At 38.2% G+C, this 15,699-nt stretch overlaps 1 protein-coding gene across 3 annotated transcripts in view; it reads left to right on the top strand.

Moving 5' to 3' along the window:
• Positions 1–15,699, top strand: part of GCFC2 (GC-rich sequence DNA-binding factor 2) — a 36,050-nt gene that overhangs the window by 17,839 nt on the left and 2,512 nt on the right. Inside the window, exons 8-15 of one of the 3 annotated variants that reach the window (XM_056116662.1) lie at positions 249–330; positions 1,248–1,360; positions 2,519–2,718; positions 4,124–4,271; positions 5,491–5,612; positions 8,655–8,731; positions 10,507–10,573; positions 12,805–12,951. In XM_056116662.1, the coding sequence (XP_055972637.1) occupies positions 249–330; positions 1,248–1,360; positions 2,519–2,718; positions 4,124–4,271; positions 5,491–5,612; positions 8,655–8,731; positions 10,507–10,573; positions 12,805–12,951 (956 nt within the window). Of the gene's footprint in view, positions 1–248; positions 331–1,247; positions 1,361–2,518; positions 2,719–4,123; positions 4,272–5,490; positions 5,613–8,654; positions 8,732–10,506; positions 10,574–12,804; positions 12,952–15,699 lie in introns of those variants that run through there. The other 2 variants (XR_008792826.1, XM_056116668.1) reach the window with 2 other exon arrangements.

Below are 15,699 nucleotides of genomic sequence, written 5' to 3'. Positions count from 1 at the left end.
ATTTTCCTAGGCTAACAAACTCAGCGTTTGTTAATGTAATGTGATGAGGATTTCAAGTAATTTCACTGCATGAATAAAATACACAATTTAAGTATAGTTTATCTGTACTTATATAGATACATATATGTAAATATGTGTGTGTGTGTGTGTGTGTGTGTGTGTGTGTGTGTACTTAAGATATAACTTTTGCTTTCAAAGTGTTTTTCTTTCTGTGTGAATTATCAGTATGAAATTCCTTTCATTAACAGGCAAGACTGAGGCATCAGCAAATGGAAGCCTTACTATAGATGAAAAAACTCAGTGCATTTTAGAAGAGATTGAATCTCGAAGGTATACAGATAAAGTGAAGACATAAAGCAACATTGGGCAAGTACTTTCACTATTTAAGTATAATTGTCCACATTGCCATACGGACAATCATATTTATATAGTGAAGGTGCTGAATTATAATTAATTGTTAATATTATTTCTGTGTAGTTAATATAAGTAATCATAGCCTAACATTTTAATTCTCGAGCATTTTATTTTATTTTTTATATTTGCTTTTTGGGTCACACCTAGCGATACTCAGTGGTTCTTCCTGGCTCTGTACTCAGGAATTGCTCCTGGCAGTGCTTGAGGGACCATACGGGATGCCGGGGATTGAGCCCTGGTCAGCCGCATACAAAGCACACACCTTACCTAATGTACTATCTATCACTCCAGCCCCTCTTGAGCATTTTAAACCAAGTTCTGACTCCCGAGTTTTAAAGTCACTCTGATGTCCTTGACCAGTCAGAACGAATGGGTACCAGGACATTTATCAGGAAGGAAATTTTTTTTATAAGTAGAAGCCAATCATAATCACATTATCTCTCATCAAAAACTCTATATTGAATGTCTTATAAGAAAAAGGAAGGGATGGAGCTGGATATAGTATAGCAGAGAGGGCATTTGCCTTGCACGTGGCTGATAGGGTCTGATCCCCCGCATAACACATGGTCACCACCGCACAGAGCTCAGAGTAAACTCCGAGCACTTCTTGTGTGGAGCAGAACTGAGGTCGGGGCGAGGGTGGGGGAAACAAAGGGCAAAAAGACGGGAGGGCAAAACTCCAGTTCAGATTAATGAAGTTAAAATGTAACTTAAAATTATGTTCTGCTAGGATGGATTTTTGGATTTTTTTTTTTGGTATCCTTTTAGTTTTGTTTTAAAGTATCTGTTTTCATCAGGTGCTGACTTTAAACTTGTTTTGTTACAAAATACAGGGAAGGAAGAAGACAAGCAAGGGCAATTTCTGGGAATTGTAATCATCAGGAAGGTACATCTAGTGATGATGAACTGTCTTCAGCGGACATGATGGACTTCAACGAAAGCCAAGGTCTCTACCCAGATTCCATTGTGTCTTGATTTGACAGGTTAAAATGGTGGGAAATTCTATGCTATTAGTTCCTTTAAATACATAAGAATAGTGGGGAAATTTCAGTAAAAAAAGAACAGATACCTGTCCCTCCCTTTTGACACTTTTCTACCTCTGATAAAATGGAGGGAGAGACATTGAGTACGTCTCTATCTCTATAGGTTTTCCTTAAGTATTTTATTTCATTTCTCAGCTGCTTACTCTCCATTGTTTTCCATTTAAAACCCTTTTGAATTTAGTAATGCTATTTTAGCATTATGAAAAGGTAAGTTATATATAGGTGGAGTTTTGCTTTTTTTAATTTATTTTTTTGTTGTTGTTTTTTGCTGAGGATCAAACCCAGGGCCTCACACGTTCAAGGATTGCTTTCTACTACCTAGCCAAATCCTCAGCCCCTAAAATGTATTCAGTACACGGTATAGGCTTTGAGTCAAAATGACTTGTAATCAAAAAAAATCTGTATTCTGTGTAATGTTAGGTATATTCTTCCCCTTTCAAAATTTGATATTATTTGCTTGGTTTTCATCAGTAAATAGGTAACCCCTGTCTTGTAGGGATTCTTTGATGATTACATTTTGGCGGGACTTAAACAGATTTTATTAGCGTAGTAATACTATTATTACTTACAGTGATTTTTAAGTTAAAATGAAATATTAATATTAAAAAATAAGTTTGCAGTGTATCTGAGTACATTATCATACATAACTTTATAGGAGCGATAGCACAGTGGCAGGGCGTTTACCTTGTGTGCAGCCAGCCTGGCCAAGCCGGGTTCGATTCCTCCGCCCCTCTCAGAGAGCGCAGCAAGCTACCGAGAGTATCTCGCCCGCACAGCAAAGCCTGGCAAGCTACCCATGATGTATTCGATAAGCCAAACACAGTAACAAGTCTCAAAATGGAGACATTACTGGGCCCAGCTCGAGCAAATCAATGAGCAATGGGAGGACAGTGCTATAGTGCAACAACTTTATAGAAAGTAACTTCAGTTTCACAAAATGCATACTATAAAGGTCATAGATGTGGTTCAGTGGTAAAGCATATGCCTTGCATGAAGAACTGGGTTTGATCCCTGTCAACATACACAACTGCATAATACACAGTGACTCATTTTATTCACAGGTGATGTTTTACAGGATCGTAAGAAAATTTTTGAAGATGTGCATGATGATTTTTGTAATGTCCAGAATATTCTATTGAAATTTCAGCAATGGCGAGAAAAGTTTCCTGATTCTTACAATGAAGCTTACATTGGTTTATACATTCCAAAGCTCTTAAGTCCCCTAATACGAGTTCAGCTGATTGATTGGAATCCTCTTAAGGTAAATAAGTTTAATGTGTGAACAAAAAAAGTCTTGGTGATATTGGGTTTCTAAATTACTCTGTTCACCCAGTTTAACCATGAAGTGCTTCAATTCAGGGCCAGAGAGACAGTACTGCAGGTTAGGTGCCTGTCTAGCATGCAACCAACCTGGGGTTTAATCCCCAGCACGGTGAATCCTGTAGCATAGCAGGGTGTGGCCCAAAAAACAAATGAATAAATAATAAAATATTATTATCACCTTTAAAACCAAAGTCCAGGGGCTGGAGCAATAGCACAGGCTGCCTTGTACGCAGCCGACCTGGGTTCAATTCCCAGCATCCCATATGATCCCCTGAGCACCGCCAGGAGTAATTCCTGAGTGCAGAGCCAGGATTAACCCCTGTGCATCGCCAGATGTGACCCAAAAAGAAAAAAAAAAAAACCCGAGCCCAAATTAGTGTTTTTCTATTCTTGATTCTCACTTAATTTTTAAAGCAAGGTGATATGAAACATCAGTAAATCGCAACCTTTTTTTCACTTCCTCTGTTATCATAGATGAATTTAAGATCACTCAAAATAGTAAAACATTATATTCTAAGATTTGATCTGATTTGATTAAGATTTGATTCTAAGATTTGATCTATAGGGGAAAAAAACAGACACCTTATTCTAAGGGCCTAGAGATTGGAGATGACATCTTGGAAAGAGTTGGTTAGGGAAACTACATTGAGTAGGAAGAGGAATTTAAATGACAATATGCATGGTATATAGGGTTTTAGAGGAGAATAAAGAAAGGGAACCATATTTCATAGCAGTGCTTAGGGAAGAATAAGAATATCCAATCTTAAATTAAGAAAGGTGAAATTGTTTATTAAACAATGGAGGAGTAACATGATAAAAGTATTGTTTTAGGAAACTTGAGTAGAAGATTAGCTTTAAGGAAGAGAGAGAAAATGAAGATACATATTAGGAAGGCTATTACTATAGTTCAGATTCTAGATGTAAAGTAACTTTTCTAGGTTGATAATGCCAAAGGAAAAGGCGAAAGGAGTAGGTTAGAAACAGTGTTATAAAGGAAGAATCAATAAAATGCTGTGGGCCAGAGGGATAATATTAGAGGTAAGGTACTTCCCTTTCATGGGCCAAGCTAGATTCTCTCCTCAGCATCACATATGGTCCCCCTGTTAGCACTGAAAGTCATCCCTGAGTACAGAATCAGGAGTCATCCCTGAGCAACTCCATGTTTGGATGGCTTGGTCGTCCTGTCTTACCTTGGTGGTCTACTGTTGTTTACATGGAATTAAACAGTTATTCTCCTTTTGCCCTTAGAAAAGCCCTGATAATTACTGAAAAGGTTAAATATTTTTAAATAGAACTTATGTTTATGAGAATTTGCTTATAACTTTGATAATTTTATTTATAAGTTTGATTCCATAGGTTTAAAACAGATGACCTGGTTCACATCTGTTGAAGAGTATATCGATAGCAATATGGATTCAAAGCAGGAAAATAATTCTGATAGGAAAATCTTATCTACTATCTTGAACAAGACAGTTGTTCCTCGACTTACAGGTACTGCTTTATCATCTTGATAAAATTCAATTCTCTTTGGCAGAGTTTATTCATCTTTTTAGATATATATTTAATGCAAAATGCAATAATAAAAATCAACATTTGGAATCTAAGTTGCTTGACAAATGCTTATGGAATATTCATTTACCACACGGCTGATACTCTCAGCCTTTTAGTATTGTGATATTATCGTTGCTTTTATAACCCCTGAGTCATTTGTTAGTGGCTATCCCCATTTCCTATTTTATGTTTTTAATTTTTCCCTTAACTTTTGTCCAGTGTTTCTTTTGTTTATTTCCCTCAAAAAAGAAAAAAAAAGAGAGAAAGGCTATCTTGTGTGTTCTTTGCATGCAGGATGACTGGATTGAATCCACATTACAACATGATTCCAAGAGCACCACCGGGAACAACCCCCAAGTCCCATACAGGACTCTGGTTCCCTGACATCTGCCTCTGGCACTGAGAAACACTTAGCATTTGTGCTTCAGTCTGAGCCTTGGTTTACTTAAAATTAGGGTTGATAAGGGTCTGTGTCTCTGAGAATAGAGCTTGACAATAAAGTCTCCAAAGTATTTCTGTTAAGATGAAGCCGCCAGCTTTATATTGCTTCCTAGCCAACCCGATTAAACCTTGAAATTTCTCCCAGCGTAATTTGAAATGTGGTGATAGGTTATATCACAAAGTTACTATTTTCAATAAGGAGCTTATATACCGACAATGTGGAATGTATGTAGACATACAAGTAGAACGTATATGCCTCCTTTCAGTCCTTTCTTGAAAACTCAAGTGCTTCACTTATAATTAAACAGTCCCTCAAATGAATGGTTTTGGGGCAGCATTTAGTGGCTCCCTGGAGTTTAATGATGATGAATTAAAAGTATATTACATGTTTTTTTAAAGACTGTTTTTCGGGAAACAGAAATGAAGGGGAGAGTAAGGCAGAGCCACTCCCAGATTATGGGAGGGAGCCCCGAGTGGATTCCCAGTATATTACACTTGAACTTGAGCTGTATTGTCATTCTCACAGACTTGGTGACAAGTTGGTCATTTAGCAAGCCAACTTCAACAAAGCCCCCAAAAGACATGGAAAAGAATGATATAAGCAAATGCATAATGGTTATGATTGACAGCAGGTTTTCAATCACATGAGGAGGAAGTGTTTATGTGTGATAAGCAGAGCAGTTTAAATAACTTGTGTTCCATGGAAATTTTGTTTCAGACTTTGTAGAATTCATATGGGATCCTTTGTCAACCTCACAGACGGCCAGTTTAATAATGCATTGCAGAATGATTCTTGAGGAACATTCCACTTGTGAAAATGAAGTTAATAAAGGCAAACAGGTAATAATATCTGGAGTTATTAATTTCTTTATTTGTTTAGAAGTGAATATGATTTTATTAGAAACCCTTGTTTACAAAATATGCACATGGCATAGTTATGAGGAAAGCTTTGAGGAAAAATATATTTAGATTTATGACTCTTTCCTTTAAGATGAAAAAATATGCCTTGATATTTTTGAACCATCTAATAGAATCATTAATTAAAGAATGAATATACATGTAATAAGGCCCATATTATTACTTTCATTCTCTTCAGCTGTTTCTTTGCTCAGAGGTCTTGCTTATGATCTCATGTTCCAGTCAGCCATCTTTTATTTGTAAATATTCATTCTAACATTCTGAACAGGAATAAAGACATTAATGAAAATCATTCCATCTAGAAGGGAAAAACAAAAGAATCATTACCTTTGTCCTTTCAATAAAAGTCTAGTGGCATTCTGACTTTGCTTTAACAATGATCTTAAAATTAGTTTTATCATCATTATAGTAACTGGTCACTTATAATCTGCTGGAGTTAAGAGCAGTTGTCTCTAGGAAGTTGAAGTTTAGTAATAATAGAGTTCCATCTAACCTGATCTAGGATCGAGTTTTTTTGAACATAAGACATAAAGAAGAACTTTTTATAGAGGCTTGGTGGTAGACTGTTGAACCTTATTTTATTATGGTACTCTGCTTTTTTGGGCTGGAGTGGTAGCACAGCGGGTAAGGCGTTTGTCTTGCACACGGCCGACCTGGGTTTGATTCCTCTGCCCCACTCAGAGAGCCTGACAAGCTGCCGGGAGTATATCACCCACACAGCAAAGCCTGGCAAGCTCGATATGCCAAAAACAGTAACAACAAGTCTCACAATTTGTTGTGAGACATTACTGGTGCCCGCTCGAGCAAATTGATGAACAACAGGAGGACAGTGCTACAGTGCTACTCTGCTTTTTTACTATTCTGTTTATTGAGAATCCTACATATACATGCAATTACATTAGTAAACTAGTTTATATGAGCCTTAAGAAAATGAAAGAAGCTGAAAGACTAAGTACTTAGGATAGAAGAACTAAGATGGTTAAAAACCAAGGAAACACAGTTTATCATATTTATATCCAGATGACTTTTAGCCCTTGAAATTGCTATAATGAAGGCTAGAAGCAGGAAAGGAGGGCTGTGGTTTGGGTCTGCCTTCTTGAAATATATAATTTTTTGGGGGGGGGGGGGTCACACCTGGCAAGGCACAGGAGTTATTCCTGGCTCTGCACTCAGGAATTACTCCTAGCGGTGCTTGGGGGACCTTATGGGATGCTGAGAATCAAACCCAGGTCGGCTGCATGCAAGGCAAACGCCCTACCTGCTGTTCTACTGCTCTAGCCCCAGAACATGTAATCTTAAATGAAATAAGAAGTGGAATGGGTACAGTCCAAGTTTTATGACACAGGCTATTGTTATTAAGAATGCTGTTAGATCTAAAAATGTGTGTGATTTTTATTGACCAGAGTGTTACATTAATAATGATAGCTAGTATAAGACATATAAATGTTAGCATGGCTTATAAAATATTTAGTGGATGCTTTTGGGGAGTGGGGATTAAACTTATTAGGATAGTGATAACTGCTACTATGCTTGTTTCAGATCCAGATTATCAGCCAATATGTATTTAAATTTATTATTATAGTTTCTGGAGCCATAGTCAATGAGCTAGATGATAATAGAAATGAGAGGGTTTGTTATGTGGGAAGGATATAAACCAACATTTTGAGTATGGACCCAGTAAGTTATTTAGTTTAGAACTTCTTTTCCACTTGGGACACCCTTTCACCCTTTCCCAAGAACTCTTACCCTGCCATATAAGTACATAAATTAAATACATAAATCAGACATTCACTGATAATAATTCATAACGGGATACATTTTAAAGCAACCGCAAAGTTCAGTGGAGATCATGACCCACAGTTTAAGAAACTAGGATTGGACTGACCTCATCTGGTTGGCTTTTGGCTTTTACCTGCAAATCTCACTGTCCTCCCATTGTTCATCGATTTGCTCAAGCGGGCTGAGTAACATCTCCATTTTTTGAGACTTGTTACTGTGTTTGGCATATTGAATACGTTACGGGGAGTTTGTCAGGCTTTGCCGTGCGGGCGAGATACTCTTGGTAGCTTGCTGGGCTCTCCGAGAGGGGCGGAGGAATCGAACCTGGCTCGGCCAGGCTGGCTGCACGCAAGGCAAACACCCTACCACTGTGCTATCGCTTTGTATTATATGACACATGTATGCCACTATATGTCCTTATCTCTGGTAGGAAGATAAAAACAGAGTATCTTCTATATGCCTGTGACTAAATATTTTGGTCCAGACTTTGTTCACTGTCCCGTATTTGGGTTTGGCCTCCCAAACAGTGCCAGACCAGCTGGCAGCAGTTCAGTTCAGCACTGCTTTGGGCCTCAGGTGCCTGGCTGACCCCGCAGCACTGGGGCTGGGGTCACATCTACAGCCCCCAGCTCAGGCTGGCGGTTGTAAGACATGCACCCTAGCCCCTGCGGTAGGCATTTGCAATCGGGCTGCTGTTTGCAGTTGGGACTAGCTAAGCTTGGTTCTGTAGACCAGTTCTCAAGTTCTGTTCCTTTGCCATTAGTTACTCCCTTCCCTGATTCTTTATGTCCCGCATGTGAGAGAGAGCATCCTTGATCACTGCCTCTCCCTATGGCTTGCTGCCCCCTCTCATGATTTCCTCCAGATCCATCCACTTAACATCAAGTCTAGCATGTCGATACTTTCTACATACATGCCCATTAGAAATTTATGCGAAATAAAAGACTTGTACGAGAACTTTTTTGGAACATAATACTAGATGCCCAAACTAGAAACTCCCTAAATGCCCTGTCAGTAGTATTTTTGCAGTAAAATTCTGCAGGGCAGTGAAAATATACAGCTGTGCTCATAGTCCTAACCAGTGATTATTTTAACATCTGATTCTTTTTGTTACAATTACATTTGGGGGGTTAAATATAATTCCACTTACAACTCTCACTGATGCTCTTAAATGTTTAATGATAGGATTTAATTAACTCCATCATTTCAAGAATGAAGAAGGCAATAGAAGATGATGTTTTTATTCCTTTGTATCCAAAGAGGTAAGAGTTATTCATTTCTGCATATGGGGAATCGTCATTTTTAATTTTAAGAATGGAATACCAGACTGGAGTGAGTAGGATACTTGCCTTCCACACATCCAATCCCAGTTCAAGCCCCTACACCATATATAGTTCCCTGAGCTCAGGGGTATGCCCTGAGGGCAGAATAGGAATGAGCCCTGAACACCAAGCGTGGCTCTCTCCTTACCCAAAAAATAATGTAATATCCCAAAAGAAGGTAATAGAAAAAGTGATTATTGTACTCAAAACACTTTTTGAATCCACCTTTTGTGATATCTATAAGGTTTTAACTATGTTTCGATCTCCCCTGCTGTTTGTGATGCTGGCACAAGGATATAGGGTTTGGGTTTGGTTTTTTTTTTTTTTTTATGCATTTCCAGGAATATAAGTAGATAGCAGAAGGTTGTGCTTCTAAGCAGATCCTGGAGCACAGAAGCACAGATTCACCACCTGATATTTTACCTTCGCCCTTCCTTTTTGCCACTCCCCTTGTGTGCAAATGGGCATTAGATTAATGCCTCCCTATATGGACATTGTGAAGATGCACAGTACGTGCAGAACAGTGCCCGATACAGAGAAGGCAAGTAAGACCCAGAACCTCACTGAGGAGCTAGCAGCGGCACCTGTGAGTTCTGTACTTACCTTAAACTATGAAACAAAGTAGTATTTGATGTGTGTTCATGCATTTGCTAAAAAGGTAGAGTTCTGTAATAGATCATGAACTGAAGCAATACAGGGGGTATTCACAAGCTGGAAGAGCTTTAGACAGAGAAAAGAAAGGAGTGTCTAAGGCTTCTTGTTCATTCGAATGATGGAGATACCTGCAGGCATAAATACTGCCCCCTTGAGGTTGGTTTGGCAATGTTTTAGATAACAGGTTCAAGTATGAGTGTGTACTTTTTTTATATTTATCTAAAATGAAGTCTTATTCTCTCCCATTCCTTGCCTTATCTACCTGTTTTTGCCCTTCCTTCTCTCTACACATATATGTATGCAGTAATCACTGTTAGTAGTTTTTATCATTCCAGAGCTTTCTCATGCAATTAAATACATATGCTGTAATTTTATTTTTCTATCCATCCTACATATAACAAAGTGAGTGTATGGGGAACAATTATAGCTATTGTTGTTTCTGATTTTAATTTAGTGTATCTTTCAGATCTTTGCTTATCATCACCAGTAATAAGCCCGTTTCTTTTTAAGCTGCATAATATGCTGTCATATAGATTTACTGTGATTGATGTATATATAAGTAGTAAAATGGTATAATGAATAACACATCATTCTGTACATGTACAAGTATATTTATAGAAAGGATTTTCAGAAATGGACTCTGGGGATTAAAATATGCATGCATTTATAATTTTTGATATTATCAGAACAGTTCGATTTATATTCTATTAAAAGTTAGTTTGATTAAAAAAATCATTTTAACTGTTTCTGAAAGATTGACAGTTTGTACATAATTCCCAAAAACTTAGAGAAAGAGTATTGGGGAAATTGTCTGCCATGGAGCAGGGGAAGGAGAAGGATTGGGATTAGGGATGGGAATGGATACTGGGGATATTGGTGATAGAAAATGCACACTGGTGGAGGGATGGGTGTTCAATCAGTATGACTGAAACTCAAACATAAAAGCTCTGTAACTGTATCTCATGGTGATTCAATAAAAATTTAAAAAAATTTAAATCTAAAAAAAATGATTAACACTTGTATTTTCTTTTTTCTTTCTTTTTTCTTTTGTTTAAAATCAGTGCTACAGAAAACAAAAGCTCACCTCATTCTAAGTTCCAAGACAGACAGTTCTGGTCAAGTCTAAAGGTAAATAGAAAAATACAAAAATAAAAATAAAAAATACAAAAATAAAATTTGCATCTAGTTTATCATAGAGCAAAGATTAACAAACTTCTTTCATAAAGAATCAGATCATAAACATTTTAGACTCTGTATTTATGTGTTTTCAGTAATTCATTAAAGGCCCTCCCGTTGATCGTCGATTTGCTCGAGCGGGCCCAGTAACGTCTCCATTGGAGACTTTGTTGTTACTGTGTCTGGCATATCGAATACTCTCGGTAGCTTGCCGGGCTCTCCGAGAGGGGCGGAGGAATCGAACTCGGGTTGGCCATGTTGGCCGCTTATAAGGCAAACGCCCTACCTGCTGTGCTATCACTCCAGCCCAGTAATTCATTTTAGTACAAAAGAGACAGTATGTAAACAATGAGATAACTGCTTGTTGAATTATAAGTAGACTCCAAAATTTAACAGAAAAATAGTTTTTAAATGTTAAAATACATAAATATATATTTATATGTAATATAAATACCAATATATAAAATATAAATGCCAATGTCAACTTACCCACAGTTTTAGTTTATCCACAATTTTAATTTAACCCACAGGTCATAGTTGGCTAATCCTTGGTCTAGAAGGTAAAGGGTGGGTTCATTGATTAGTCAGTAGCAAAAAGGATGGTAAGAAGATAGATTCAAAAGACATTTAGCATGAAGCATTGAAAGGACTTGGTTACGAATTACATTCGAAGAATGTAGGGTATTAGCTAACTTTGACAAACAGGTAACCTGCAGACATTTTTTTAAGGTATTAGAGGGACTATATATGGAAAGAAGAAAAAGTTTAGAGGAAACAAAATCTGTTCTAAAAATAGCAAATTGTAGAAATACGTGGGGAAGAAGAATAGCATGTAACTAGGTCATTGAACATATGTGTATAAATTGCAAGTGCTACAACTAAAGCCAGATATTTGATTTTATTTGGAACCATAATCCACTACACACAAGCTCTGAGGACATTGGGTGATGCCTGAGAAAATGAGAGATTATTGGAGATGGCAGAGAAGATGGAATCTTCAAAGGAAATCTAAAATGAAGTGGTAGAATGCTTATGAGTGACATCAGGGAAATTTAAGTAAAGAGTAGTTTCTAAGAATAAAAATAAAGAGTTAAATGCCACCAAAGAGAATTAGGAGAAAGAATGAAAATGATGATTATGTTTCACAGTCAGAAGGTCATACATAATCTTAGCACCAACAGTTTGAGTCGAGTGAATCAGTATTTGTTATTGGTTGAGACAGAGAAGAGACTTTCCAAGAAGAGAAAGTGATATCAACCATGAGTGTCAACAGGTTTTGTGTGTTACTTCACCTGCATGCATGTGAAGTGGATGTAATACTGGAAGTGGAAGGCATAAAACTCACAGGAAGATCTGGATTTAGAGGAGAAAGACAACCTACTATTAATTTTATTAGTATTTCCCATGAATATTTGACTCACTGTCTCCAAATTCAGTTACAAAATGAAATTTTATCTGTCAGAGCAATGAAGAGTTGGAGTTGGCCTCAAGGCTTCCTGTTGGTATCAGTGACGCTGTTAACAAAGCTCTGGCATTCTTGGGGCACCAGACAGTGAGGGAGGAGGACTACTGAGCCAGAAAGACTGTGATAAGGCCATTTCAGATTGATTTGGGTTAGTTGTTCCATGGCTTGGAAGCTGATCTCTTGTGCTGGAGGAAAAGGCAAGTGTGATGGAGAAGGGACCACTAAATAAATGATGGTTGGAGGGCTTGCTCAGGATGGTAGAAATATGCTGGAAGTAGACTATGAACCAAACATGATGGCCACTTAGTACCTGCACTGCAAACCATAACATTGAGAAGGAGAGAAAGAGTAAGAGGGAATGTGCCTGCCACAGAGGCGGCGGGGTGGGAGTTCGGGCATGGGGGATACTGGAAACATTGGTGATGGAGAATGGGCAAGGATGGAGGGATGGGTACTCAAACATTGTATGACTGAAACGTAATCATGCAAATTTGTAAGTCTATATCATTATCTCACAGTGATTCATTAAAATAAAATTTTTAAAAAATTGTAAAATAATAGAATGAGCAAATAGGTGGATTGGAAAGCACGTATTTGAAAACTGACCTATCTAAACAGTGGGAGTTTAAGAGTTTGATTTTGACCAACTCTCGACTTGGGTTATAGTTTTCCTTTAGAGAAATGATAGATACTCACTTGATATTTTCTCTCATTGTAGCTCTTCCACAATATTCTTCTTTGGGCTGGACTCCTCCCAGATGACACCTTGCTTGAGCTGGGCCTCGGGAAGCTGCTGAACCGTTACCTTCTGAGAGCCCTTTTCAATGCCACAGTTGACCCAGATGTTGTTCAAAAGTGTAGCAAGGTAAGTTGAGGAAGAACTGATCCTAATTTTAGTTTTTAAATTTTAAAATAGCACCCACATATTAAAAAAATAATTAAGACTCAAAGACCAGAAATGGCCTTTAGTGTTTAGTGTTTAAGAATTACCATACTGGTTTGAATTACCAGTAGTAAGGAAAGGAAAAATTCCTTTTAATGATGCTAACTAGCCAAGGAGCTAACTAAAAAAAAAAAAATCCATATCTCTCATTACCAATATAGATTTCTAATGAAATACCAATACCAATATTTTTCCAATACCGATACATTTCTGATGAATATTAAATTATAAATATTACAACTTTATTGTAATTTTTTTTAGAAAATAAAGTTTAAAACATTAACAAAAAAATGTATCATGACTACTTGATTATTGTTAAAACTGGAGGATTGGGATCATTAGGCTGGCAATTTTTTTTACCTATCTGTTGTTTGTTTGGTTCTGATTTGGAATCCACACCCTGCAGTGCTCAGGGGTAACTGGCTCTGCACTCAGGAATTCCTCCTGCAGGGTTCAGGGACCATATGGGATGCTGGTGGTTGAGCCCAGGTCAGCCAAGTGCAAGACAAATAATGCCTTATCTGCTGTATTACTAGGTCTCTAGCTCCTGTTCTCTCTTTTTTTTTTTAATTGTTTGAAATTTTTGATAATAAAAAGCTGTAGGAGTTAAGAGATTTAGAAAGGTTTAAACACATAACAAGAATTAGTATCTGCATTCAAGAAAAATATTTTGAGTCAGTAAGCAATTTAGATAGTCTAATTAAAACTGGCCAAAAGATGTAATAGGCAATTTTATCAGAAAAGGGTTTTCAGAAATAATAGTCTCTAAATATGTAGCACTATAGCACTGTCCTCCCGTTCATTGTTCATCAATTTGCTTGAGTGGGCCCAGTAATTCTCCATTGTGAGACCTGTTGTTATGGTTTTTGGCATACTGAATACCTCACAGGTAGCTTGCCAGGCTTTACCGTGTGGGCGAGATACTCTCGGTAGCTTGCCGGGCTCTCTGAGAGAGACGGAGGTATCAAATTCAGGTCAGCCTGGTCAGCCGCTTGCAAGGCAATGCCCTACGTGCTGTGCTATCACTCCAGCCCCTCTAAACATGTAGAAATGATTAATCAAATAAATTAACTTGTACAGTAAGGAGATGATTTTTCTTGTTAGCAGATTGTTTTTACTGTTATTCTTTACATTGTAATTCTCAGTAGTGTCCTGAGTCCAGGGAAACAGCGTTCCCACATGAATCCCGGAGCTGCCATCCACGTAAATGTTTCCCAAGTTTTCTAGCAATTCTGGAGTATCAGAGTAGAGATAGAGTGACTATGTTTTGATATAATTCATAATAAATCTTTAAAATTCATACCCTTGACATAGGACTGGAGCGATAGCACAGAGGGTAGGGCGTTTGCCTTGCATGCAGCCAACATGGCCTACCCAAGTTCGATTCTTCTGCCCCTCTCGGAGAGCCCGGCAAGCTACCAAGAGTATCTTGCCTGCATGGCAAAGCTGGCAAGCTACCTATGGCATATTCAATATGCCAAACACAGTAACAACAAAGTCTCACAATGGAGACATTACTGGGCCCGCTCGAGAAAATCAATGAACAACGGGAGGACAGTTACAGGGACCCTTGACATAGCAATTTTACCTCCAGAAATTAAGTTTAAAATCAGAGATGTGTAGATTGGGGAGAGGGGAGCCATTGGGCTTCCCAGTGGTGTTCAGGGCTTCCTCCCTGACTCAGTGCTCAGGGATCATTACTGGTTGGCTTAGAGGGACCATAAGCAGTGGCGGAAACCGAACATAGGTCTGCCACATGGTGTCCTGCCCACTGTATCCCTGTGTATTTCTCTAGCCCTAGTTTTCTGCCTTTGATGCCAGATCTTACCAACTGAAGCAAAACCTATTTCTAAAAATTTCTTTGAATAGTATGGCCAACCCGTGTTCAATTCCTCCGCCCCTCTCAGAGAGCCTAGCAAGCTACCGAGAGTATTTTGCCCGCACAGCAAAGCCTGGCAAGCTACCCGTGATGTACTCGATATGCCAAACACAACAAGTCTCACAATGGAGACGTTACTGGGCCCACTCGAGCAAATCGATGAACAACGGAAGAACAGTGCTACACTATGGCCTCAGTATTTACTTCTTTTCCTTTCCTTTCCCCCCTCCTTTTTTAAAGCTTTTTGAATCACACCTGGCAATGCTCAGGGGTTACTCCTGACTCTGCACTCAGGAATTACTCCTGGCTGTGCTCAGGGAACCAACCATATAGGATGCCAGGGATCAAACCCAGGTCAACCACCTATCAGGCAAACACCCTACCCACCGTACTATCTCTTCAGCTCCTTCTTTTTCCTTTCTTTTATACCCCTTTCTACTTTGAGAGTTTTCTTTTCTGTCACCATTTTTCTGTTTTAAATCAAGCTTTCCTTCAGATTATGTACCATACCTATTGAATGCCTATACAGTTCTCCCTATTGCTATATATAGTTAAAGCAATGTATTAAATTAGATCAAAAGTCATATTTTGTCTAACTTGTTTGTGCAGATCATGTACTAGATCACCTACCCAGTACTACGAAGTGATAATTAAAAATCCATTCTGTAAAGTTGAGTTGAACAAAGTGTTTGTGTCTAGGCGTTTCTGGTATCTGGTTAGAAATTTTGTTTTTTAGCAGATTTAATGGGCTAGAGCAATATCACAGTGGGTAGGGCATTTATCTTGCACAC

This window comes from Sorex fumeus, unplaced genomic scaffold (genome assembly GCF_029834395.1).
Source record: "Sorex fumeus unplaced genomic scaffold, SorFum_2.1 ptg000003l, whole genome shotgun sequence".
In the NCBI taxonomy this organism is placed as follows: domain Eukaryota; kingdom Metazoa; phylum Chordata; class Mammalia; order Eulipotyphla; family Soricidae; genus Sorex; species Sorex fumeus.
This window is presented reverse-complemented; position numbering and strand designations above follow the sequence as displayed.